At 41.9% G+C, this 27,779-nt stretch overlaps 1 protein-coding gene across 1 annotated transcript; it reads right to left on the bottom strand.

The window, feature by feature from the left end:
• Window positions 1-536: 536 nt before the first annotated feature.
• On the bottom strand, window positions 537-25,980 carry SMARCA5 (SNF2 related chromatin remodeling ATPase 5; the record flags this gene model as incomplete). Its single annotated transcript, XM_081999706.1, has 24 exons — window positions 537-674; window positions 1,644-1,754; window positions 2,171-2,383; window positions 3,536-3,654; window positions 4,610-4,742; window positions 6,007-6,129; window positions 6,333-6,446; window positions 7,030-7,140; window positions 7,350-7,469; window positions 7,710-7,854; window positions 8,570-8,706; window positions 10,522-10,674; window positions 10,763-10,884; window positions 12,537-12,763; window positions 13,037-13,146; window positions 13,683-13,751; window positions 14,605-14,736; window positions 14,840-14,995; window positions 16,432-16,611; window positions 18,486-18,586; window positions 19,236-19,336; window positions 20,085-20,251; window positions 23,135-23,209; window positions 25,837-25,980. The coding sequence occupies 24 exons, from the start codon at window positions 25,978-25,980 to the stop codon at window positions 609-611; spliced, it is 3,129 nt and encodes a 1,042-aa protein (XP_081855832.1). The 3' UTR covers window positions 537-608.
• Between the last annotated feature and the right edge of the window lie 1,799 nt (window positions 25,981-27,779).

The following is a 27,779-nucleotide window of genomic DNA, read 5'->3' as shown; positions in this document are numbered from 1 at the left end:
AATTGAGTACAAACCTCAGCACGACTGACTGGCTTACCTTTCTTCTGGCACATGTTTTAAGCAGAAAAACGTTATCCTTTTGTTCTGATCTGTATGGCTGTCGATCATTAGTTCTTGAGGTAAATACCTGGCCTTTCCACTGATGTCAAAGAACAGAGTGTATTTGTGCAGTAAAAGTAAGCTCAATAAAGGTAAGGTCAGAGCCACTGAATCAGGGTTTCACTGCAGGTGGCTTGTAACAAGAAAATGCAACTAAATTGTTCTAGTGGTCGCAATGGAAAAAGTGTTCACGACACCCTAAGAGGGAAAAAATTGGGGGATGGCTAAATACATAGAGGTATTCCAGTAGAAACAGTAATAAAAAAGTCACGTTCAGCCTTATTAATAAATGAAGCCTATTTATTACTTCAAGTGTTAATGGTAAAAAAAATTCAGCACAGCTGTTGCATTTAAAAAAGTGAAACTAAGTACTATGTTTCTAGTTCAGTAAACAGATGAACCCGATGTCCTTTAATGACATAATAGTTGAGCATTATACAGTACATCTTATGAAGACCCGTAAATTAAAGAACTACTTTTTAAATTTAGTGATTACAAAAATTCTGTGTTCACAGCTTTAGCTTCTTTTTTCTTCCACGGCCATCAGGAGTACCATCCATTTTGCGTTTCTGTGCCTGTAAGGTAAGTTTTTTAATAATTAAGTTAGCATGATACAAGAAGCTTGTAAGCAAGCACAGCATTTCAAGCCCAAGCAGATGGAGACGATTTACACCCTGGCAGCGTGAAAATGTGATAAATTGCAAACGTTGTCACAGGGCAAACAGGATAGTCGTCATTTTGGATTCTTCCAATTCCGGAAGAGTACAATTTTGTAGAGGTAAAAAGTCTATAGAACCAAGTAAGAATCTTACAAAGCTTCCTATTTATGAAATGGTATTTCTAAATACCTGTTTAAATATTCTGTGCACTTGAATAGTCTAAGAAACTCTTTACCGATTTCTGCAAATCTGCAATGTAAGTTGTGCTTCTAAAAGGTTTTGGTACAACCCTAGTTCTAGGCAACAACTTGAACAACACATCCTGGCAAGAAAAGGGGTAGAGCTGGTATTTCCTTTACGACACAGGCCTGCGTACTCAGCAAGGAGAGTAGTCAAGCATATTATGGGCTGTCTTCTCAAATCGAGCTCTAGAAGCCCATTTCATGGCCTGTCCCCCATACAAGGACAGCGATGGCAGACAGCAGAGTCTACCTGGGAACACTCGTGAAGAGACCTGTAGCGTTGTCAGGGTGCAACGAGTGGTTTGCAACACCTCTGTATCCCTCAGGGGTAAACGTACCATTTCTTTAGGGATATGAAGTAATCAAAAGGCCAAATCTCTGGCTTATTTTATCAGGGTAAACCACCTATATAGGGTACCAACTCTGTGACCCAAAGCGTGTGAGCTACACTTTAGAACCTAAACTTATTTTCCTGTGCTAGTGGAATGACAGCATGAACTTTAAGCAGCCCTTAACCTTGCCCTAGAAGGTTTCTTGTTGTTTATAGATAACTTTAACTTTAGATATTGCTCTTCCTAGACAGCTAGAAAAGCACCCTGTCTTCACATGAGTTCTTCCACAGAAATGCCTTTTCAGATCTTACCGAAGATGGTTTTGGTCCACGTTTCTTCTTTTCTGCCTTTTCCTTTTCTTCCAGTTCCATGTTTTCCCTTTCAATTAGGGTGATTAAAGTATTGCATCTCCTTTGCAGCTCCTAAATCACACAAGATACTCACTATATTGGGCAGCCACTTAACATAAAAATCGTATTGGGAATGCCTGTAAGTAGGTAAGCTTTTTGCTGTATCTTGGCAGAGCGAAAAAGGAATGAAATACATTTTTTTATAGTTGCTGGCTGGCTTCACAGGAATGGATCTGATCACAGATATTTGCCTTTTATAAACATATTTAAATCAAATTCATGTTGATTTTGAAAAACGGTACCTTGGGCTTTTTGGTTTACTGCATTTGCCATCCTCTACAGTTGTAGAGGGAAGTCTATAAAAATTCTGTGTGCTGTACAGATGCACATACCACAGTATTCCTATATTTAATTAGCTATTAAATTAGCCTGGTTGGTGTGGTGCCATGGGCATTCACGAACAAAAAGCAAAGCAGAGCAGTACATACCATTGCAGTTCTGGACTTGAGAAACCAGTCAAATCTGAATTGCGGGGAGTTTCGGATGCACTGTCTTAATTCATCATAGACATTTTCTTTATCAAATCCTAGCTTGTGAAGCATACAGATTAGAAAGCGATCCTCCTCTTCAGTGTAATTCTTCCCTTTATTGGTACCATATGATATTCTTAGCTGGTGGAAAGGGGCTTTATATCTGCCAATCTAAACAAAACAAGTAAGATCATATAAAAGTTCAGAAATAGCATGGAACTGTTTTAGATGAAAGCAATACATCGCGTGATCAGCACCAAGTCAGAAAAGTAGATCATCCGTGCTCTCTGGTGCTAACTCACCACATGTAAGGAAGCGTGGGCTCTAGCTAGGGCATTTACCGCCACCTAAAATGGTACGTTTGGGTTAGGACAGCTTTGTCTCTGATCTTTTGCTTAACAGCAGACCTGTCGCTACCTTTGCAAATAGCCACCATCTGCCAGGCTTCAAATAGCAACGATCCTTGTTAACATACATACAAATCCTCAGGTATGGTCAAAATGCGGGGAAGAGTAAAAAGGTACGTGAGACTGTAGCGCATGCTGCAGCTGCACTCTGATTAATCGAGTCAGATGCTGTTCTTCCCCGACTGCCCTAGAAGAGATAACTAACTAACTAGTTAAACCTGAAGTGGGGGGAAAATTCTGAGACACTGTCTTAACATGCTGCTCCAAACCCTGGCTGGTGACACAGACCAGAATGAAAGCCCCCTCTGCTTGGTAAGTCTTCCCCCCTCGTTTAAGTAAGTGTGCTAAACATGTGTCTGTGTATGGGTGTCTGAGTGTGCATGCATGTCTATGTGTGTCCATGTTTCTGTCTGTGTGTGCATTGTCTGCATGTGGGCACATGTGTGCACATGTCTCTGCCTGTGTGTGTGCCTGTGTGTTCTGTGTCTGCATAAGTGTCTGCACCCACGTGCATGTGGGGCTGCATGTTTGTGTCTGTGTGCATCTAAGCATGTCTCTGTATCTGTGTGTGCGTGGGTCTGCATGTCTGTGTGCATGTGTCTGTCTGTGTGATTGTCAGTTACACGGGTCCAAAAAATTCTGCTTCTTCAAGCAGCACGTAGCTGTTGGGAGTTTGTTATACGTCCCAAGACATCAGGCCATACCTACAGTTACCGTCATAGCTCTCAGCCAGGACAGCACTTCCATGGAATGGGAAAGCTGCAGGAAGCAACTGCTGGGGAATGTGCAAAGGAGGCAAATACCATGGCCCAACGCCTTGTCTTCATCCGTGAGTAATCTGGGCTAGACACGGAGTCCTGCATCTTGCCTCCCTGGCGCAAGGGGAAAAAGGGAGCTAGAAACACAGCAAAGGTACCTTTGTATCAAGTGCTTTCTTTATGCTGATTCGCCTCTGAATTCTGGCTTCTCCTCTTTCTATCTGAGCCATGATCTTCTCTATGTCTTGGAGTTCATTGCATCTTTCCCAGAACACAGCTAAGACAAGAACAACTGGTTAGTTTCTTATCAAAGTTAGGCTTTGGGTTTTGGTTTTACCTCAAAAAAAGATGCTAGAGGTTACTTCCTTCTGCCAGAACTTACTGCTGTAATAAAAGCAGGCGTTCTTGACCTGATAAGGAACTCCCTGGTCTCGTGTGTTGCAGTATTTCAAATGCTATTTTGAAGGGGGTAGATAGAGGAGCCCTCAGTTTAAATGAGGTGCGGTACAGGCCAGAAAGGTTTTTCTCACCCAATCTCCTTCTCAAAGGAAAAAGCTTTTTGAAATGGAAACTGATATAACTGCCATACATTTTTACAGAGGGAAGCGGGAGGGCAACGGAGTGGCCAAAGACAAGAGCAGAAGACAATTAGGGGTTTAAGTTTCTTTTAAAGAATTTTTCACATCTGTAAACTGCTATATACCTTTAGAAATTTAGTCCCAGGCCCTTGCACTACAGCAGAATACAATTCCGAGACATCAGAGGTAAGTAGCCAAGTGGACTTAGGATACAGAAACCAATGGCCATTACATCTTCAGTCACAAAATGCTTACTGCATGCCACTCTTGATGAGGATGAGGTAATAAAGGTGTAAAGATTCCAGAAAACCACTGGTTAGTGAATACAAGGAAAAACAAAATCTCTCCGGCTAAGCATCGTTTCTCAGCTTTTTGTTTGCAAAAATTAAGAAGAATTAAATACAGCACTATGCAGTTAGAGCACATTTAGGATCTATTAAAGTGGGTCGGTAACAGTTTGCACGCACATTTTAGTACAGCTTTTCATTATGCAGGGGCTAAACATGGTAAAATCTAGACCAGTAGATCCCAAATAAATCCATTGGTACAATTCTACCCAGAAAGTCTTCAAGAGGTTCACAGGCAGTTCAAACGAAGAAAGCAGCATTAGGTACCGACCCACAGCATTGACTGCTTCCACTGTAAGTTAGTTACCTGAATACTCAATGACTTCCTCTGGGGTTTTGCCTTCTACTTCTCGTGCTATGTTTTCAATGTCATCCCGGCCCCACTTCTCATTAGCTTTGATGAACTGGTTAAAATCTCTCTTATTCCAGTTAGTGAATCCCTTTATAGCAACCAAAAGGAAACATTGCACAGAAGTTCAGTTATTTGTCTCTCGCCAAAATGTGTATCAACAGATTTCTTTAAATGGCCTGTACCACATCAATCATTCCAACAGTATTAAACCTCTGCTGCTTTCTCTGCAGTTTAATGGTTGTGGAAAAACTCTTGCTCTACTGCAGTCACTCCATCTACATACTGCAGAATGCTGATGATTAGCACTGGTTCTCTAAGTACGTACGTACCCACTAGTTTTTTGCACAGAGGAGTCCTTCAGGCTCCTCAATGAATCCCTCCTACCACTATTCTCTGAAAGAGAACATGGGATCACTTTTTAAGGAGGAGAAAGAAAAAACCCCAAGTAAGTGAGTGAAGCAACAGTCTCTGTGACGGTTTTGTTTTGTCAAAAAGGCTCCCCAGGTGCCTCTCAAACACGCACCATCAGCCACTTCCCCGGGTCCCTCTCCCTCAGGAGGCCTGAAGCTGTCTTGTGATGCTGTTCAGCAGGGACAAGAATGGTAATGCTGAAATTAGCAGCTGCCCAAATGGGCTGATTTCACAGCAGCAGTAACTAATTTAACTTAACTTTTACAAAGAGTAAAGCATTCTGCCAGCCACATTATGACTTAGCCACAGCTTACTTGAGTGTACTGTTCTTCATAGTGCACTACTCAAACAAGAGACCTCGTCCCGTAATTGCTCCCCGCAAAATACAACATGAAAATGTAACACCCAAATAAGGCATAACAGGCATTAATTAACCTGGTTTAAATTATTTAAATGTACATGCTACCTAATTACATCCCTATTCAGCTTATAGCTCTCTTAAAGAGAGCTTAGGAAGACTGACCATGCAGGATTCACTTCCACGCAGGAGCGGTACTTTACTTTACTTTATTTATTCAAAGCCAATCTTCTGCCAATGTGGCAAGAAGCACGTTCAAGCGCTGCAGCCAGTCTGCAAGGTCCCACAGCTGAGCAAAGACATCAGAGTCTACAGTCAACGCAAACTTGGGAAGCCAGACTGACGCTAGGCTTAGTTCTTACTCTTCAGGCTTAAAATACACAGAACACAGATCAGATTCAGTAGAACCTGGATACGCCACTTTGGCGCGTGTTCTTCAAAGGTGTCCGGGCCCACGACAAACCTAACGCTAAACCTCTTTTCAGTATGAACCGATGACCAAGAAATGTTCCCCTCTAGTGCTGTAACACACAAAGCAAGCTTCAGCTGCTGTCAGTCTTTCTAAAGAAAGACCCAACTATACCTGCGTTAGAAGCTTCTCTTTTTCTTCTAGTTCTTCATCATTAAGAGGTTCAGCCTCATCAATCTTAAGCTGTTCCTCCTTTTGTGCCTGGGCTGCATTGGGGAGATCAGGATTACGAGGTACCTGAAAAATTTTACAAAATGCAAAACCTGATGAATTTTTCACAGGTAATTGTTAATTGTCACTTTGCTGTTAATGTAACCAACCCAATCATTTGTTCAGCTCAACCTCATTTCCCTTCATTTGTATTAGTGTGAAGGGCAGGACAAGTACGTATTTTCCTAATGTTGCAGTAAACTGTGGCAATGCGTGAATTCTTCCGTTACCTTGTACCCAATCGTTTTCCTGTAGTAGAGAATCTCTTTTTCCAATAGCTCAAACAGGCGTGGGGGAAAGAACTGGAAATCCTGTACATTTGGCTGTTTTGGAGGCCGGGGTGCCTGAAATACATACATACAAAGTTTGCGTTGATTCCCTTTCGCATCCAGAATCTGTTTGCTTGTAGTAACCCACTTCAGTTTTAAAAAAAGCAAGCTCCATTTTTAAAAAAATGCACTGTCTTTACTAAAAAAACAACCAAAAAAACCAAACCAAAAGGCCACACCGTGCAAGAGACAGCTACAACCATGAAGAATTCTAAAAGTTAAGCGCCCCGTGAGAAAAGGGGAGAGGGTCCTTTGGGAGGAGGCTGCAGCTGGGAAAGAGTCCCACATGCAGCCCCTTGAACAAAGCTCAGGTGTTCTGAGCAGCAGCAGGGAAAATCCACAGCTGCTTAAGTAAAAATAAAACAAGAAACTCTTTGGTCTTGCCCTCCAACCATCTTACATGTTTCACCCTGCTCTTACTTTTTTCTCACAGAAGCTGTCTCAAGTCCTTCGGATTTTTCTAAATTTACATCGCCGCCTCAATTTATAGGAGTGACTGGAGCAGTTTTTATGAATAAAGACCAATTTCTCAATTTGAGCTTTAGCCATTTATCATGCGTACCTGAACAATTTAGTTTTTTCATTTAGTCCAACTCACCTTGGGTGCTTTTGGCTCGCTGACTCGAAGAGCCTCTCTGAAGTAAGCATCCACCGCATAATTGGCTTTTCTTTCCCGTTTAGGTGGTTCAATCCACTCTGTAAATGCCATCTATAAAAACAAATCCCACCACCCCAAAAAAATATTAAGACGAAGCCTTGCAAAATATTCAGACCAGCTAGGTCTACATCTACTTCATTAAATAAGACTTATAAAAACTGTTTTTATACATTATATTGTATTTTAACCAACACTTCGTCGAGAAATACAGTTCAATCATACAACTTAGCGCCTTCCTCCAAAAGAAATTTAAGCGTTACCTTCTGTTTTTCTCTGTAGTCTTCCCCTTCAAAATTATACACACTGGACTCTGTATCCATTGTGAAATTCCTGAGTGAGCTTTCACCCATCTTTGAAAGTTTTTCATTCATTTCTGCAGTCTTGGAGGAGAGAGAAAAGAACATCAGCAGTGTTCAAAGGTACTTCATTCTAAAACACCTCACTTACTTACTCACTCACAACAATAGAAAAAACACACACATTGAGCCAATATGAAAACCCTCAACTGCAAAAACCCTATTCTCTCCAGCTTACAATCAAGTTATCATCTAGGGATATACTATCTCGCCATCAACGTCAAGCCTGCAGGCGGGCTTCTGTTTTTTTACACTTTATCTCACCTTCTTTGCCCCTCTTTCCAAAATGTGATCAATATCTTCATCTGTAATCTCACTCTCCTTTGAGGCAAACACATGCGTCGCTCCGTGTCTAATCATTTGCAGCATTTCATCCTTCCCAAGTTTATTCAGGTTTTGATCCACCAGTCTTCCTGAAGACAAAAGCATTGGAGGTAGCAGCTAGCTGAAGGAGTTTACATTACAGGAGAAGCAATACATGATTTTTCCCTCCCTTGCATTTCCAAGTTAAAGCTATATCCTCTTCTCTCAGTAAAGGAAATTCCAAATGAAGAAGAAAAAAAAACCCAACAAACCAAACGCCAGCAAAATCCAGGCAGGGACCACAAGCGTTTACTTTATTATACATTAATTGTGTTCTAACAACATCATTTTGAATGCAAGGTCTTCCACATAAGCTTTTTTATGGTGCCTGTTTTCACAATTTCCAGACTAAACCTTATTGAATCCTTTTTTCAAACATAAAGTTCCCAATTCCAATCAAGTAAACCAAGAAGCTTACACCGTCATCACTTCTCCCTGTCTATTAAAAAAAGGCAAGGCATTAATTTCTCCCGTTCAAAGGAGAATCTGAGTGCTTTAAAAAAAAAGTGAAAAATCTGACTATATCCACTTGTACATACATCTCACCAGGGAGGCAATCAAAAATGTAGCGAGGAAAAGCCTACCCCTACAGTAAAATGAATGTTCGAGTGGATCAGGCCCTTGCACTCTATCTTCAGAGTTCAGCTGAGGCAAAAGCACCATTCCCATTAATTCTTACTAGCTGATTTTGCCATAGTTTACAAGTGGCAAAAAAAAGAAGAGACTCGCATCATAAGTGCAAACAAATTGCCTTCATATACTTGCCTTGCTGAATGACTATGGAATCTAGCCGGAGTTTCATTTCCGCACGTTCCACTATTCTCTCTTCCACTGTATTGTCTGTGATAAACCTGAACACTCGCACCGTCTTTGTTTGGCCAATTCTGTGTGCTCGATCCTAGGCATGAAAAACAAACAGTAACAACAAAAAATTCAGTACTTGGTTTCCAGCACGACTATGTAATTAGTCTTCAATTTTCATTAGTTTCACCATACTAATTTACAAAACAGAACAGCGTAGGTTAGTTGAATCTTTATACGCAGCCAGTTAACATGACTACCCAAGATAGCACATTCTTATCCCCATTACAAGTTTTGAGGTGTTTTTTAAATGTATGTCTCCAGATGTCATACCCAAATACAAGGTGTGTTAGAGTTGGGCTTTTTAGCTAAATCACACAGGGGAGAAGACTGGATGCTTCTGACCTTATGTAACCTTCTGTGAAAATCAAAGTATTTAAGAAATTATCTCTGTACTGACCAAAAGCTACCTTTCTCAAAATTGTTCAGTTGGGCCATGAATATTTCAGGAAAAATACAATGCACCACCTCACCTGACTGGCAAATCATTAACCACTGTGAGAATTAGCATACTCTTTAGCGGTAGCTGGAACTCTCTCGCTTTAGCTTCCAGACACTGGTTCCATCATTCTTTTGAACTGATTTTTTGCTAGACTACTTGAGAACCTACAGCTTAACTGAAATAATTAAAAATAAATTTCCAAGATTTGTCACTGAAGGGCCTCATTTGTCAAAAAATATTGGCAGTTTTAAAAACAGCTTTACTTTCTTATGCTGTCAATGGTGTTCTTAACACTACTCCTGAGGTTGCAGATGCATGCAGATAAATTAAGGATGGTTGCTAAAAGGAGCTTCACTTATCACCACCATAAAAGCAGGTTTTGAAAAGCTTACTTCAGCTTTTCTTTGTCTCGTTTCCCAAGGATCAGAGAACACAGTGTAGACACATTCACCTCCACTCCCCACACAAGTAAAGCTTTATGGTTTTGGGATTAACACATACCATGCTAGATCTTTTCTTTTTTAAAAACAACAAAGGCTATCCTCATTCAGTACTACTAAGAGTACTCTAGCATACACTCAGCATTCTCCACTGCATAAATCACTGTATACCTATGCTGGTTTTGGCTGGGATAGAGCTGATTTTCTTCATAGTAGCCAGTACGGGGCTGTGTTTTGGATTTGTGCCGAAAACAGTGTTGATGATACAGGGATATTTTCGTTATTGCTAAGCAGCGCTTACAGAGAGTCAGGGCCTTTTCTGCTCCTCACACCACCCCAGCAGGATGTAGGCTGGGTGTGAACAAGGACTTGGGAGGGGACACAGCCGGGACAGCTGACCCCAGCTGGCCAAAGGGATATTCCATACCACATGACGTCAAGGTCAGCATATAAAGCCGGGGGAAGAAGGAGGAAGGGGAGGATGTTCGGAGTTACAGCATTTGTCTTCCCAAGTAACCGTTCCACATGATGGAGCCCTGCTCTCCTGGGGATGGCCGAACACCTGCCTGCCGATGGGGAGTGGTGAACAAATTCCTTGTTTTGCTCTGCTTGCGTGCGCGGTTTTTGCTTTACCTGTTAAACTGTCTTTATCTCAACCCACGAGTTTTCTCACTTTTCTGATTCTCCCCCATTCCATCCCTGGGCAGGGAGTGAGCGGGTGGCTGTGCGGGGCTTAGTTGCTGGCTGGGGTTAAACCACAACAATATCCGAAATGTGATTAAAGGCTCCACACAGCGGAAGCTGCACTGGAACTGAAAAATCAGTCTTAAAGTATTACTCCTGTCCTAAAACACGAAAAATACCAATTTATTTTGGAAATACTGTATCATGCCACCCACACCTTTCTAGGAAAGTTCTGTGAGAAAGAAAGAGAAGAAAAAAAGAACGCAACTTCTGGCTGGATTCTTACCATAGCTTGAAGATCTACTTGTGGATTCCAGTCTGAATCATACAGAATTACAACATCAGCAGTAGCCAAATTGATTCCAAGACCTCCTGCCCGTGTACTCAACATGAACACAAATTTTGAGCTACCAGGTTCATTATATGCATTAATAGATGCCTAAATAAATAAAAGGAACATATCAGTTGAACCAAATGTTTTACAAGTACAACTTTTACTTAAGTGAAATACTTAAAAATTTAAATACCTGTCTCTCATCATGCGGTGTTTGTCCATCCAGTCTACAATATTCATAATTTCGCCACATACAGTAATCTTCCAAGATATCTAGGACTCTAGTCATCTGACTGAAGATTAAGACTCTTGAACCTGTTTGGGTAAAAAGCTTCCTTTTATGCTTTCACCAAAAATTGAGATTTATCAAAACTCTGCAAGTTTGCGTTACCAGAAAAGGAAGGAGAGCAGCTCCATGTACTAAGAAGAAAAGTACTTAGAATTTCAGAACCCAATATATAATGCAGGGCTGCAGCCGCTGCTATCATAGCGGCTGTGTGGGGCTTAGCTGCCTACTGGAGCTAAACTGCAACAGTCCTTTATGGTGGCCAACGTGGGGCTTGAAGGGTTCCAGATAACAGCAGACGTGACTAGAGTGTGCTACACCGAATTCATGGCTGTTCTAGCTGTTTAGCTACTAACTGGCAGGCTCCTGTGCTTGCCAAGGGCCTTGCTTGCCTTACTGTGTACTCGAGTCTAGTTAGTGGCTGCCTTTTTGCTTTTGTTTTCTGTCATACTCCTTATCAAAATGTTCCCAGACACCGCAGAGTAAGATGATAACACAAATATAAAATCATCAAGGAGTATAAAGACTTGTCGTCTTAAAAACTTGTCAGTTTACTTACCTGCCAACAACCTCCGAAAAAATGTAAAAGTACAGTGACTTACACATATACATACAAACATTTCCCACCTACTTAAGAGATTTAAGTAAAACACAGAATATTACAAAGCTTCCACTTCCACCTATTTTCTCCTAGCATCTTTTTTTTTTTTTCCTTTAGACTCAAGGTCTAATAAGGAACACTCTTTTGCTTAAGATGATCATTTGATTTAAGATCAGGGCAATTTCTTTCAATAGCAGAAAGAAACCAATATTAAAAAAAAAAAAGCACAGTACCCACTGAATTTTTCTTTTTTAGTCTTACAGTGACACGTATCACCACAGCTGCTTGAATGATACTCGGATACTCAGTACAGGTTACTTTTATATTACCTAAGGCTAAGGTTTGGATTTGGTTTTATTTTTCTGCAACGCCTCCCCAGTAACAAACTCTTCTTCGCTCCTTTAGCCCAGTTACTTCCATAAGCATACTCATTAAAATAATGAGTTAAAAATTTATTCCAGAGTCAAAAAATTCTGCGGCAACTGAGTTTTACGGTAATGCATTCCAGAGCTTTGTGCCTGCTACCAAATAACTCTACAATAACTGAGTGTTCCTCCATGTTTTCACGCCTTAAAGAATTCACTGAAAAAAACTCAGGTGTTGCTCAAAATCATATCCAGCGAGAAAGACCAACATTTCACACGGGATTTGACCTTAACCCTACATGAAGACTTTGACTCTGAAGTGGTACTTCATGGCAAACCAAAGGAGAGGCTAAAATACCGCACGATTAGGTTTCAAACAGCTAGTAATGCTAAGAAAGAAAACCTAAAGCCCAGACCAACTGATATTTCTGTGGTCTCAATTTAGCTGGGATGAAAAAAAAAAAAAAAACCAAAACACTTCACCATCACAAAAAGCCATAAAGAACTATTGGTCCAATTATTTATGAAAGCACTTCACAAATTGTTTCTGTATCAACTACTTAAGATACAGTTCTTGACAAGCTGGTATCATGCTGGAAACCAACAATAATCCTGGCTAAAGCGTGCTGTTTTTCACTCAGGATACATGGAAACATTAAGCAGCGCTGATTTTCATTTTTATCGTTGAACCAAACGACGACGACAAGACGCATACCTTGTTCTTTCAACTTAGGTAGCAATTTGTCCAATACTACCATTTTGCCACTGTTGGTGACCAAATGCATATCCGTTGTGTAAGGTGGACCAGGTTCTGCTCCATCAAAGAGATACGGATGGTTGCAACACTTTCGCAACTGCATGAGAATATTCAACAGTCTCATTTTGTCCAGCTTCCCAGCTGAATTCAATATATCTATATCCTTCATTAAGATTCGTGTATACCTAACAAAGACAGAAAAAACTTTTGTAACTCTAACACAAGGTGGGCCTTTCTTTAACCGATAAGTGCAGTCAAAAGCCCATCCTCCCCCTCAGTTCATGGGGTAACTCTCCCTGATATGCATGGTTTTTGTCATCACAAAAGCATCACAAGGAAATACATATGAGTTGGGAGTACACCAGAAGGAATTAAATCAACTTCCACGCAACAACCAAGTCACAAGCAGCACGTTCCTTCCAAGCCTTAACCACTGCACAGTCAAGTCTGTGAATTACCATTCGCGTTGCATTTTGCTGAGACCCACATAAATTTTAACTTCCTTCTTTGGAGGCAAGCTTTTCTCTACATCAGCCTTAATGCGACGTAGCAGGAATGGTCGTAGCACCTGAAAGAGATTGCATCATTAAACATATTTTGGAAACTGAAATACTGAACAGGTCAACCGACAAAAGCAGTGCAGATATCCTCTATCGTAAATGCTCAACCACCAGACCTATTACCAGATCATCTGAAAAAGCAATCTACATGAACAGGTTATTGTACATGGGAATATATACACGCTCTTTCTTTGGAAGACTAAGATTAGGCCAAAAGCATCTTTCAGATGGTTCTATGCCCCTTGATTCTTTCTAAATTTTGCTTGACTGAAGTATTTATCACCTGTTCATAGCCAGTATTTCTACTGTAAGCACTTCAGAACCCTGAAAGACAGAACTATCGACCCTTCTCTCCCCTCCAAAGCAATTTCCTTTTCAAGAAACAGATCATCTTCTGAGCTTCACCAACCTATTCTGAAGGTCTACCATAGTTTCTGGAATAAGCTAACTTACCCTAATATTCTTTCACAACAAGCGTTAGAATAATTATTTAGAACCTAATTTAGGTAAACGTAACACTTCCACAAAAAGCAGAAAGACTTACCATATGGAGACGTTCCACCAACTTTTGATCCCCTAGACAGTTGTTTGTATCAAACCATGAATCAAAGTCCTGTATCAACAAAATCACTGGTATGTAAGAGGTTTCCTTTCAAGGTGCGATGTCATTACAATGGTGAAGAAATACAACTCAAGTGATACTCTTACATAGGCAGTAAGTAAAAAAAACAAATTACCCTTTTTGGTCTATTTCTACGGAAAGCTATAATGCATCATCTTCCAAAAAAACCAAAAAATCAACAACAAAAAAACCCCGCTCCGTACCATTGGAAGGGGAAAAAAATTAAAAAAAAAAAAAAAAAAATCAATATGCAAGTTCCTTTCTGTTGAAAAAGATTCACTCTTATTACTCCACTGGACAAATTCCATCTGGAAGAAGTGTACTACCGCGGCATTTGATGAAAAATGAAACGGAAGGAGTAGAATTTTGGTGTCATGCACCAAAAGGCTTCGCTTTCTACAGACGTTACACTCCCGATTCACCGTCGAAGCAGTTAAGCATACGCTTCACTTTGTGAAGTCTATTGCTCATTATACAGTATGTCCCAACTCACAGAAAAGAAGTCTTAGATAAACAGCCAGGTAACTTATACTTAAATATAAGAACAAAGTTAGTTGGTTTAGCCATCACAATATTTAAACCTACTCTGAATCGCAGTAGAGATCATCTTCAGGCTGTCATTTTAAATACTCTTATAGCTGCTAAGCTCACCACAGCCCTTAAAAATGGCCAAGCTGAAAAAAATAGTCTACCCTACTATACTTCACAATTCCGGAAACATTTCTAACTGTCAATCTATCGTTATCGGTAACTGATACTGCTAACTACACATATTCAGGTCTATTTTCAAATCTGGAAAACCAGCAAAGTTCATTTAATTTGATTAGCAGAAATAAAGACTTACTTCAGATGAGTTAAAGACATCTGGCAAAAGGAAGTTAAGAAGTGCCCAGAGTTCATGTAAGTTGTTCTGAAGTGGAGTTCCGGTTAATAGCAGCCGATTTGTAGTCTTGAATTCCCTCACAATTTCTGATAACTGAAAGACATTGAAACACGAGCAAATATAAAAATACTGCTAATCCCCACACCACCACCTAATAACCCACACGAATGTCTCTTTCTGTGAAAGTATAAGTTACCTTTGATTTTTCATTTTTAATCCTGTGGGCTTCATCTATAACTAGATATCTCCAGTTAAACTTTTTGAATACTGATTTCTCTTTGATAAGCATTTCGTATGATGTTACGCAGACATCCCATTCTCCAGGCAACAACACATCTCTGACAAAGGCAGCCTAGACAACAAGGTGACAGTTAAGTTACTGAGACTTTGTCATATCTAAAACAAAAAGAACGCCCTAGCACTGTTAAAATTTTAAAACATTTTTTACAAAATTTTTATAACATACAACCATTGCAAAGCTTGACAATTTTGTCAGTGCCGAAGCTGCTAAAACCCTTAGGGCGGAGCAGTGAAGGGATTTCAGCTTCCGGCTTTGGAAACTGGAGATGACTACCTATACCCATGAGGTTTTCAGTAGCTGAACTGTAAGACGAGAACTCAAAATTAATTTTCTGTAGGTTTGCTTTGTATTTTTTTAAAATGTTTAGAAAATGGTAGTTTTTGAATACAAAAAGTAAACCCAAGCACAGCTTTATTTGGCTAACTGAACAATTTCTAGAACACTGACATCCACGGCTAAAAGTGGAAAGAGTAATTAGAATTCAAAATACAGAGAGGTATAAATGTCAGGAGCTTAACTCACATAGCAAGAAATATACTGAGGAAACTTTCAATTAAAAAAAAATGCAACAAAACCCTCACAAAACATCCGAACTGAACCAATGGCCCCCAGAACTATTTACACTTTTCATCAATATTTCTGTAATTTCTAACCCACCAAACTGAAAATAGAGCTAGATGACCTCAGAATACAAAAAATCTGCTGACAAAAGCAGAAGTTTAATGTCACCAGTAATAACTCTTCCTTCGATAAATAAATGGGTAACTCCGCAAATCTAACAGTCAGCAAACCTACAGGTGTGCCATCATATTCCATGTTTTTTAAATTTTCTTTGCTGCGCTAAAAAAACAAGCAGCAAAGAACTGATACTGAAGTAACAAAAAGAGAATGACTGAAATACTAAGGCCATACATAAGAGGCTGAACAGTATTTTCTCTTTTAATTGACAAAATTCAAGCCAAATTAAGATCCACTTGCGTATCACTTCTACCAACCAACCCACCTTGCCCCCTCCAACATTAAGCTGACAACTGTTTTCAGAAAACAGCTTAGGTGACAGACCCCATAATCCTCTTAAGAGCTGCTGTTACAGCCAACAGAACATACCGTACTATGCAGAGCGGAAAATAAACTACTTTTTCACAAACTCATATATTCATATAAATGACAGCACTGTACATGAAACACTTCATTTTCCTATTTTAAAATTCATCAGGTTTTGCTGGTCTACACAGTGTATTGCTTTCACAAAAGGAGAGAGAGAGAACCTTTGGTTAAGAAATTAGGAGTGTAAAGTGATGAAGCAATAGCTGGGCAACATACATGTGAGTTCTAAGCTGGTTATCTTTTAAGTAGGTAGCACTTGTAGGTCTTACTGTTTAACCACTACAAATCCAAGTAATATCCCCCCCTTCGAACGATGGGTAAAGGACAGCAAAATCGCATGCTGGATTGACACGGAAAAAAACCACCACATCAAAACTTACTCGCTGGTCTTTGTCACCTATCAAGCAAACTGCTCGAAGTGTAGGTACCCATCTCTTGAATTCATTCATCCAGTTATGTAGAGTGGACTTTGGAACTAACACCATGTGAGGGCCAGGAATATTTCTGTAGTGTTTCATATACCCAAGAAGAGAAATTGTTTGCAGTGTCTTCCCGAGACCCTGTAAGAGACATTAACGTGTCAGAAAAAACATCTCTCTTACAAGAAACGCCTTTAAAACCCCCAACAGTAAGTACACAGAAGACACAGGAGCCTGAACAAAGGAGTGAGATATATTAAAGACAGCGCTACTCACAAAAGGCATCAAAATCTTGGTTAGGAAAACCTTGTATGGCTTCCCATATTTAATTAACCTTGGATCATGAAGTTGGAATTTTGCCCTACCTTTCAAATAAGACACATTCTTAGAAGTGCAAGAAAACATTATTGCATGAAATTTTGTTTTGTAGACTAGGGTGTGCTCAGATTATTTATTTAGAGGTCAATGAACTTTACAAACAGGACATATGCATTCTCTGAAACTTGAAATAAAGTGAATAAATTAAGAACCCTGTAAGGTTTTCACAGGCCACGACGTGATGTCAGTTCTTGTGAGAAGAAAGCCAAACATAAATGTAAACAGCTGCATATGTCAAAGAAGAAAACAAACACTGAGTTTCTTTGGAAATACTTTTTCTAAGTGCTCTGTTCTCTATTCAACAAATATTTAAAACCTTGTGTCTTCAGCGTATAATTTTAATTAAAACAAAACTGAGGAAGACATGCAAAAACCAGATCATTCATGTAATTTCCATAATTCAAAAAATATTATGACTCAAACATACGGGATTTAAAAAAACCAAAAACCATCAGTACAAGTTAATTTTGCTTCTAAATTTCAAGTCTTTGTCTTCAAAACAACCACGTTCCACCTGGTGTAAGATGTGGAAAAGCGTTTACAAGCTGTGCGAAAGGCATTAACAAGTTCAAAAGGATTAATATTTAAGAATGAAGCCAAAAATATTTAATAGTAAATATTTACACTCCTAAACGCAAGATGGATTTTGGAATACCAGAAATCCAAGGACTTATACAGTTTCCCAGACGTTTTTGTTATAATAAGCCTACTGCACTCAGGAAAAAAAAATTTTTCTCTATTCATAAGCACATACGTTGAAAAAAATCCTTGATCCATTTCAAAACTAAACATGTTACTAAATGATAATTTGAATTAATTTGTCTATTTTACCTCATGGAACTTTAATTGCACAGAAATTACCAGAAAGTATGAGAAATGAAATACACTGAAATATAGTTAGATTTTTGTTTTTCCTTATCTGCTCCTTATGAAAAACAGATACAACTAAAATAACTTAAAAAGACAAAAATATACCTGCCTGCCAAACTAATACAATTTCTTCTGCATTCATCCCGTGTCTTTCAGGGAAAAAGAATAAAAACAGAAGCAAAAGCTGCTATGGCCAGTGCTGACTGAAGTGTCCATGGTCATGGTGTGAAAGAAATTTTAACACGGCTCTCTAGCTACACCTATCTTTGTATCATTCTTCCCAGAAAATTGCCCACTAGCGCAGCTCTTGCTGCTGAGATCCGTCCACATGGGACATACGTATCCTGTTATCTGTATTTTACGCTAACAACAACAAGAAGCACTCCCACATTTGTTGCTCTTTTCATACATGACACTCTCTTCACAAGGGCAGCTTGAGAATACCGTAAGAAAATAGTGGCAGTTTGGAGGAAAGAATAGAGGACACATCATTCTATAGAACAACTCCCCTCCACCAAATTTTATTTCTCTAAAGGTTGACAGATTCTCTTTTTGTATGCCAAGTTCTAAAACTGCCTGCACAGTTTATTTAAATTAACATACCTGTGACACTTTTAACATTAGTGACTTAAAACTAAATACGAGAAAAATAAGATTTGGCAAATTATATATTATATTTAGTGCTATTAGAAAAAACACATATATAGCTGAAATAAAATTGTATGCGATAGCATGTGTTCACAAGTCCCCATGGGCTGTGGGCATACCATTTCATCTGCTAGGATACCATTGATGCCATTTTCATAGAGAGAGATGAGCCAGTTCAATCCTCGCACCTGATAATCACGCAGCTTTCCCCATTTAACATCTAAAAGACATGAAAGAATAGACTAAAAAAATCTGTAAAAACTTACCAAAGAATTTCACCATCCCTTGCCTGCTAGCTGACACCGATTATCTAAGCTACTGAATAAAATCAAGTAACAAATTTCATGCAGTAAATTCCAAGGACAATGCAGATTGGAGACAGCGACATGTTAATTTTGTTTCTGCAAGCTGCTCCAACAGCTTTGTTTTCTGCAAGAACCCAAAACATGTAGAAATTCTATCACCAGCCCCCAAATCAGAACACAATCAAACGTTCAAACAACAGAATACTGAATTCTCTGTTAAATAAACTGGAAGCTGTTAGGTACTTTAAATTCTATAAGAAGACAGGTTACATATGTAAAAATTGTAAGATGACAGACTTAGAAACAGCTAGCTCTTTCCTAGTAACTAAAGTATGGCAACTGGATTTGTAAAGGACAAGACTCACTGGACCATCTTTATAGCCTGACTAAAAATAAACAGTCCCTCGCTAACACATTTTGTCCCATTAGACTGGTGCTGGATTTTTTTTCTCCTTCTCCTGCCCCCCAATATTGATTTGTTTTCCTTGGGAAGGATGAAAATAAACTTCATTTTAAACAACATTTTGAAGGAAAAGAACAGGGTGGGAGGGAAAGGAAACACACATGATGGAGACTCTTCAAATCGAGTGCAGACGTTAGTTGCCTTGGAGCTTTCTGTTAACAGCTCCTCGTCTTCTTCCTGCTCTGTTCTACGATGACGGTAGCTGAAAGAGTACAAGTAAGTACGTTAAGTTTCTGGCTCAACTGAAAAGATGCGAAACTGTTCCAAAATTAAATCTAACGTCATTGCAGTACAGAATGCAAACACCCAAAGAAGCTTCTTGCAAGATTCTTCAAAAGAACTCCTGTTTAGAGCTGATCAACTGAAATGCTGCTTTTTTAACTCTTTAGATCCACTAGCTTCTTAATAAAATAAGATGACCATGTTGTTAACAGGCTCAAATATTGGAGCAAAGTGACTGGAAAGGGATAAATTGTGTGTATCGGTACTGGCCTTTACCTGTAAGACAGGGAATGACACTGTATGTAAGAGGTCTGGAACATGTGCCAAACGCTAGATATAGTGTAGCCATACAAGCTGCAATGAAGGCAATCCAAATTTCTAGGCTTCTGATTTTCAAGCTACCTGTAAGATGCTGTATACTGACGTTCTCCATGAACTCTTACAACTTACTGCCACAAATGCTCTACTTTTATGCCCCCACTTTCTTCATGCCAGAATACTTTTAATGATGATTAAATCATGAATCACCACCAACACAAAATTCTTGTAACTCCTATAATTCTTACAGAACCGTCAACTTACAGGTGGGCAGCTGACAAAACCCCACAATTACACAGCATAAAACACACACCCAATTAGGACAAAAGACTAGCAAGCTTAACTTACGCTTCTAAAGTACAATAAAATCCATAATTACAATACAAGCTGGCCTACATGTCATCACTCACTCGCCAACTGACAGTAAATTCTGTTTCTCATCCTTCTTTATTCGTGGACGTCCAGGCTTCATTTTCAAAGGTGAAGTTGGAGTTTTCTGAGCAGCAGGCTGAATGAAATGAGCAAACAGCTCAGTCTGCTTCAACAGATACTCAAATCTGTTTGCTCTGTCTGTTTGCTGTTGACAAGGAAAATTAAGTGGAACAAGTATGAGTTACAGTATGCATGCACTCAAAAGAAAAAACTAACAAATGTTTTTTAAACAATATAGAATCACATTTCTTTGTATACATACCTACAATAAGAAAGAAGAGATGATTAACATCAACAACTTAACTGCTGCTGACAGATTCAATATTCTTTCATTGGGTCAAGGCTAGCCTTTGCTACCCAGTAAGATCAAAGTTGCAAGACAGACCTGCGCTACGACTGCAATCTGACTTTGGCACAGATATTGCATGAGTGTCACTAGACATGGCCAGAGGCCCCTTAACCACCTTCTCCTATCAAAAATGATAGTCCCGCTCCCATAAATTTACCCCTACCCAGCATGCACAGGATTCTTCAATGAACTCATTCATCTCACCAACCTGGCAACAACTATTTTCTACCGCATTAGTTTCCAGCCTGCTCAGTGACATACACCACCTCACTGCAGTGTCAGATAAGCAAAAGGGCTGGCATGAAAGCGGGTGGAGAAGGCAGAAGAGCCCATAGCCACAAGCCAGAACACCTATTTCAGCAGCAGAGACCTCTTAGATATGCTCAGCCTAACTTGTCAGGCTGCCCCCTTTGATATGAGTTGCTGTTTCTGCTGTGCAAAAAAGATTACAGGAGACAATATTAGTATCTAAAAGGTTCGGTTCCTTTGAGACAGGCTTCATTTGGAATTAAGACACCTTCCCACGGCCGCATCAAGACTTCAGAACAGACAATCAAGACAGAAAACAGTTCCAAGCTTAACAGCAACCACTCTGACATTCTGCCAGCTGCCACAACATAACCTGGTATTTAGCAACTTGCACAGTTACAGGAAGTCAATTTTCTTAGTAAGAAGGAACATATGTTCCAGACTTCTGCAAGAGCAATGCCAGCTCTGTGAGTGTTCTCCTCTTTAAAGCAAGCAGTCCTGCACTATGTAAAAGACAGGAAGACAGGGGGTGAGAGAAGAAAGAGGCAAAGAAAAGAGATCCTGTATGTACCAGAAGAGAGTCAGACTCTCTCTAACTGTAGTTTAAGCTTGATTGACACAGCTACAATCCACATCCACTGAATTCAAGTCTTCCTGTCTATTCTTCATAGGATGTTTTTTTGTTTACTTCATAACAGCTTCTAAAGTTTAAACTAGGTAAGTCATTAGTGCTACCCATGTTGCTGATCCTTATTTTTAAGTACTTGTTCACTGGCTGTGCAAAAGAGAAGAGATACAAAGGCCACTGCAAAAGCTTCCTTGCTCTAAAATTTTAGTGAAGAATCTTCTGCAAGTTTTGTCACTGCACACACATCACCACAACTAGTTTTCATTGTGCTTAAGAATATTCCTTTAAGAGACTAACAAATATTATCTGTATCTTTTAGATAGGACACAGACAAGAACAGGCTGTACTCGGCAACCTTGAGCTATCCTCCTACCAACAGAGCAACTTTTCCTGTTTTCCTTTCTGGCACATCTTCTGACTATTCCAATGGTAAAATACATTCTTCCTTGTAGTCATGCCTGCCTAGAAACTAGAAGAGACAACCCCAAGTTCACTTTATTCAGTTTGCCAGTAAGTAGCACAAGGAAATTAGCAGAAGATGACTGGGTTATTTTCAGCAGCAAGAAAAAACAACACAGGAAGCAGCAAACTATAAGAACCGGTTTCACTTTCCTATGAAGAAATTCCACATGCAGTCACAGACACTGGAATTACAAACAGGAAGGCAAACAGGGAGGAACAGAGAAAGAAAACGTGATGAGATGGCGAGGAGTGGACGGCTCCATCTCTTACGTTCAGGATATTATAAAAACTGAAAACATAAGGAAAACAGTAAGTTTTCTCCTAACCCATGAAACACAGAATCACCCATCTTCAAAAGTTCTAGGACTCTAACTAGAGCTTCACAGAGAACAAATTAAATTTCAGAAAAAGCTAACAAAATCCCATTCAGTCTAAACAAAGTAGAAGGATAGAAAAATTGGCCAAGACTTACAGTCAGTGTTTGTCCTAAACAGCAAATCCTTCCTCAGCCTCCTGTGAATTTTGAAAGCTAACTTTTATTTACTTTGACCCGTAAACTGTGCTGTTTGAAAGAACCTGCCTATTTTGAAGTCGTCCTACTAAAGCATACTTCCACTGAAAATGAATGCAGTGCCTACTCAAAGCCTTATGTCAAACTTTTCTTTTTACTGCTCACCCCCCAATAGAAATTACTATACTTTTCCTACAAAGAACCGCTACTCCTGCAGTTCAAAAGTAAGTTTGGAATTACTTTCCTGTATTCAACAGCAATATAAGAAAGGTCCTAGACTTCAACTGATTCCATACAATTGAAAAAGTAAGGTATCAGCCATTTAAATACTTAGGGATGCTTTCCTAGAGCATTTTTCCATTTCTGACCAAGAACATAAATACTCAGCCCCTCATAGTCCCCCTTGCCTACAGGAAGGACAACTCTACAAATAACTTCAAAAGCAACTTGACAACTTTTTAATGACATTTTTTCCCCTCGGACATTTGAGTATTTCCCATTATCTCATTCTTCTAAATCTAGAGCACCTCAAAGCTGTTAGGACTATAATTCCTAGAAACAGCAAAACACATCAACAGTTATTCCCACAAATGACTGCAATGGATATAGAGAAAGAGCAGAGGACCAGCAAAAAAATGCTACAAAGGAAAAAGGTCTGAGGGGTTTTTTCTGGGTATTTTTTGGTTTCAAGTTACTTAAATATTTTTTTAATAACTAGGCAAAGTTTTATAAATCCAGTCACGAGATTTCAAACAAGCAGAAAACTCAGTCTATTTTCAGCAAGTGCAGAACTACTAGACAGCTGTACACAGTCCCAAATATTACATACCATTTTCTCTTCGTATGTAGGATCTGCTTCCTGGATTTCTTTTTGTTTTCCTGGTGATGCATCATCAAAAGATTCCTGAGATGAAAAAGAATTAGAAAAAAAATTATTTCTGAACAAGAGAAGATACCCATGTAAAGGAGAATAAGCTTGTTTCAAATTACTCTGTATCCACATCAAATGGCACAGCCATTTTTTGCTGCTTTGATATAGCCAGCTTTCTATTACTTACTGTAAAATTACCTGGAGATGGATCAAAGATCCCTGCCACAGGGTGAGGGACAGAGCTAGATCTCTGTAATCTGATTTAGCTCCATCATTAAAGCCTCACATCAATGTGAATGAGAGAGACAGCTGTGGTCCAGGAGCTCAGCATGCCGCTTCTAGGCTGCTGAGCCATAGCCCTCCTCAAGCTGGCTCTGGAGAGTACTGGGAAAGAACCAGCTCCAGTCCTGAAGCAAGCACAGTTTCCACTTTTTTTTTTTTTTTTTTTTTTTTTTTCTTTTTCCAGATTACCCCAACCCCTCATCATTCTGTATCAAGACAACAAGTCTACGTAAGAACCCGGACTGCAGTTTTGTCCTGGAAACAGAGCAGGAATTTAGACACACTGCATTTTCCCCGTTTAGTTTACTGAATCAAATAATTGTTGTAATCACCAATGGTACCACTACTAATAGAAACTTGGTTTGGAGGGGGCAGTCCTTCCTCATCCCCTTCCTGCCAAATCCTTGACATAATGCCTTCAATTATGCTTTCAGATGAGGGCTGTTTTATCCTTGTCTCTCCTGTTACTAGGTTAACTCTTGCCCCATCATTTCCCACGTGTAACTTCATATTCTGTTCTTAAAACCAAAAACAATGGGGTTATCCTTCCCTGGTAAACCACGCTAAGGCAGTATAAAATAATTCTTGAAAGGGTGAGAAAAGGAAACAAATGAAATGCTGTCAACACCATTATTAGCCATCTGTTAAATTGAGCCAAGTAAGAATTGGGCTAAATTCGGTCTTTACTAGCCAACGTAGAAAAAAGGAGCAGGAAAGTAAGAAACAACATGAAACAGAGGCAGGCAAAACATGGGATGTTTGTGGGCGGGTGTTTCCTCACAAAACTCTGACAGGCAAGGTGTGTGGAAACAGAAAAATCCCAATATAAATGTTTCATTCACCAGTGAAACTATAAAGGACCGAGCATAAAAAGTTATGGCTAAAGATCCAGGCGTCCAGATTATGGCGTCCAGGGCCCGCGTGCGGCGGTCAGCGGTGAGGGGAGGCGGAGAGATGGAGCAACTCATACCCAAATCTTCTCACTCATCTCCCACTGACTTTAGCCAACACCCACCTACCTACCAGTGAGCACAAGCACAGGACTGTTTGAACTTCTGTACAAAATTCATGTTTCTCCTGAAATGCCTAACACGCTAAACACAGAAAGGCAGCAGCGCGCCATCTGACCTCACCAGGTGCAATAAAGATGACAAAACTTTGCAATTTAGCTGGAGAGTAAGAAAAAGCAGTCTCTCAGATGATCCGGACTATCAAGAAGCTATTTCAATTGAAATGTCACTTTACGCAATGTAATCCCTTCCCCACGCGAAAAGGAACCAACTTAGCCAGCACAGAGAGCCCTCGTGCACCTCAAGAGCGCGCGTTTCACGGCCTCCACGTGCTTAAGCCCCAGCCCGGAATTGCCCTATTTTTGCAGGTTCGAGCAGGACTTATTACCCACAGTGCTTTGGCTACTTGCTCATCCGAAAAATATGGCATTTGCAAATTTATTTAGATCAAGTCGGTTGGACTGTACAGCATGACTCAGAGTACAAAACACCCAGCCTGAAAGCAGGACCAACCAGTTTCCTCATATCATTAAAGAAACAATGCTGCGATAAAATTTGCATCTCTAGGCAATCACTGAAACCCCTTGAAATTTCTGGAATAGGCACCTGCTGCCACAGGAAAACCTCAAACAAGCCCCCCATCCCCCCAAAAAAGAAGTTTTGAAGCACTCTAGTTTTGAAGGACTTTAGAAGAGAGAAAACATTACTGCTTTTGAGAACGCCGACTTGCTCATCACTGAAGCAGGAAGCGCAAACGATGGGAAGGCTTTTGAGGGAGGGAGGAGAGGAGAAAGGCTGCTTGCAAGGAGGGGGTGACGAGCCTAGCGAGATCTCTGCGCTTTCACGCGTACGTGGGCGCGGGGGAGAGGACGGCGAACCACCTCCCGAGCGGGGCTCCCCCCGCGACCCCATCTCCAAGAATATAACTCCGTAAAGTAGTCTGGCGGCGAGGCCTCCCCGCGGCGGCGCCGGCGGAGGAACACGGCGTCCAGGGCCCGCGTGCGGCGGTCGGCGGTGAGGGGAGGCGGAGAGATGGAGCAACGCCCCCCCCCCCCCCCTCGCCGCCGCCCCGACCCTTCCCCAGCAGCCGCCGGGTCGTTCCCCGGCCCCGCCACCCGCCTTCCCGCCAGGGCCCGGCGGCGCCCCGGAGGCGCCGCACGGCACGGCCCCGCGCCCGCCCCCGCCCGCCCCTCCATTGTCTCCCGCGGCCCCACGCGGCCCAGGGACGCCCCGCCGGCGCCGTCCCGCATGGCGGACACCTGCCGCCGCGCAGCCGGGCGCGCCCCCACCGCGGCGCCGCCACAGCCCGCCGCCGGGGCCCGCGGCCCCGGGGAGGGGGGGGGTACCCGCCGGCGGAAAACGCCTGACCTCCATCTCGGTGTCGGCTCCGGCCGGGCCGGCGGCGCAGGGACCTGTCCCCGCGGCCTCGCTGCTGTTGGCGCCTGGCGGTGGCGCTGGCAGCTCGTCCGGTTGCGACGGCGGCGGCAGCGGCGCCTGCTGCCCGGCGGACATGATCCCCGCCGCGGACAATGCTCCGCCGGGTCCCGGGCCCGCGCCCGGCTGGCTGCGCGCTGGGGGGAGGGCGGCCGCCCGGCGGGGGGCTCTGGGGAAGCGGCGCGCTGAGCCCGGTACGCGGCCGCCGGCGGAGGCCCGTCCCCGCTGCCGCCCCGGCTTGCCCGGCGAGCGCCCACCAACCAGGAACCGAGCCGGCTCCCCGCTCTCGCGAGAGCCCCGGCGTGCGGCGCGGCGGGAGCGAGCACGCTGACGCGAGCCGCCGCCTCGCGCCGGAGTGGAGGCGCCCTCGCAACTCCCGGCTCTGCCTCCGCTGTGACGTCACCGCCCCTTCCCCTCCCCGCCCAGGGGAGCGCGCGGCCGCGCAACGGCCGGCGGCGGGGTGGGGCGGGCTCGCGCCCCCGGCGCGGCGTTGCGGCCGCCAACCGCCGCCCGCAGCGGAGGCCGGTCGAGTCGTGAAGGGGCCGGCGCCCGGCACCGGCCTTGGCTCCTTCGAGCGGCAGCACGGGGTAGCGAAGCGACTGACCACGATGCGTCTTACAGCAGCTTTACTGAAAACGCATCTTCGTTGAAAATTGATCGAATTACTGAATAGGTCCCTTGTTACAGCTTTTAGCGCTGAAGTCGCTTTTAACATACAAAGTTAACTGCTATCGCAACGGTGCTGCCCAGACAAGGTAATTTACTCTTGTTACTGAAACGCTATTTGTTTCACCCTCATCAAAAATAAAATGCAAAGAGGACACCGCTGCTGTGAAATAGCACGTCTCAATAAAGACAAGCACTTTTTCCTCCCGCCGCCCCCCCCGGTCAATCTGATAGACCGTCTCCAGCAGGGGCGAGCGAATTGTGAATAACGAGACTCAAAACATTCACCAAAACGGGGGCCAGAGCGAACCGCTCAGGTCACCGTCCCTCACTTCCCCTGGCTGCAGGAACCAGACAAAGTTTGTGGGTAGAGCGGTACGGGTTTATAGGCCAACTGAATAAAACCCGGTGTCTGCTCCTGGCTGGACGCCATCACGGGCTGCAGACCCCCCGCTGTAGAACTTGACCGAGCACATCGACACTTGCATTGCCTGGTACCACTGACCAGAGTGCACTGCACAAAATGGATGAAACCGAACAGGAAGGTAAATCGAAGCACACCGCTACTCCGCTCCAACTGCTAACGAAGGTGGAGGCCAAACAGCCACACTTGAGCCAGCCTGAAGCAAAAGTCCCCTGAACGGCACACAGGGTGGACAACCGGGTACTCCACATCAGCTGAATTGCTCTACAGGTCTGCTCGGGCAGATGTGTTATGTTTGTAGGTACGTCCGCCCTCACAGCGCAGATGCAGCCAGTGAGTGTACTCCACACGTTTATGAAGCTGCGTCTCCCACATCCTGAGAAACTATTGTAACCAGGAAGGTAGCAGCTAAACGGAGACCATCTCTGCGACAATTATTGCAGCTCTTCATTCCATTGTTTTTTAGTACAGACAGCCTTCAAAATTTTTTGAAGCTAAAATGAGTAGTTTTGACATATCCAAAAGATTGTCTCGCTTCATTTTTGTCAAATCTACTCGGAAGAGTAACTTCCCAGAAAATCTCAGTTTTCCTTGAACAGGATTTCTCAACCAATAACAAACTTACTGACATATTTTCCCAGTGCTTGCTGTCATCTCTTATCACTGATGAAAAGCCAGTCCCTGAGCTTTGCTGAAGGCTTTTCTCTGCATTCGGCAAGACAGGTTTAATTGTTAAATACATGCAGTGGCAAATCATACTAAATTGAACTAATTTAGCCACCCATAC

This window comes from Phaethon aethereus (genome assembly GCF_964289735.1).
Source record: "Phaethon aethereus genome assembly, chromosome: 4".
Taxonomy (NCBI): domain Eukaryota; kingdom Metazoa; phylum Chordata; class Aves; order Phaethontiformes; family Phaethontidae; genus Phaethon; species Phaethon aethereus.
The sequence above is the reverse complement of the archived record's forward strand: the minus strand, read 5'-3'. Positions and strand labels throughout refer to the sequence as shown.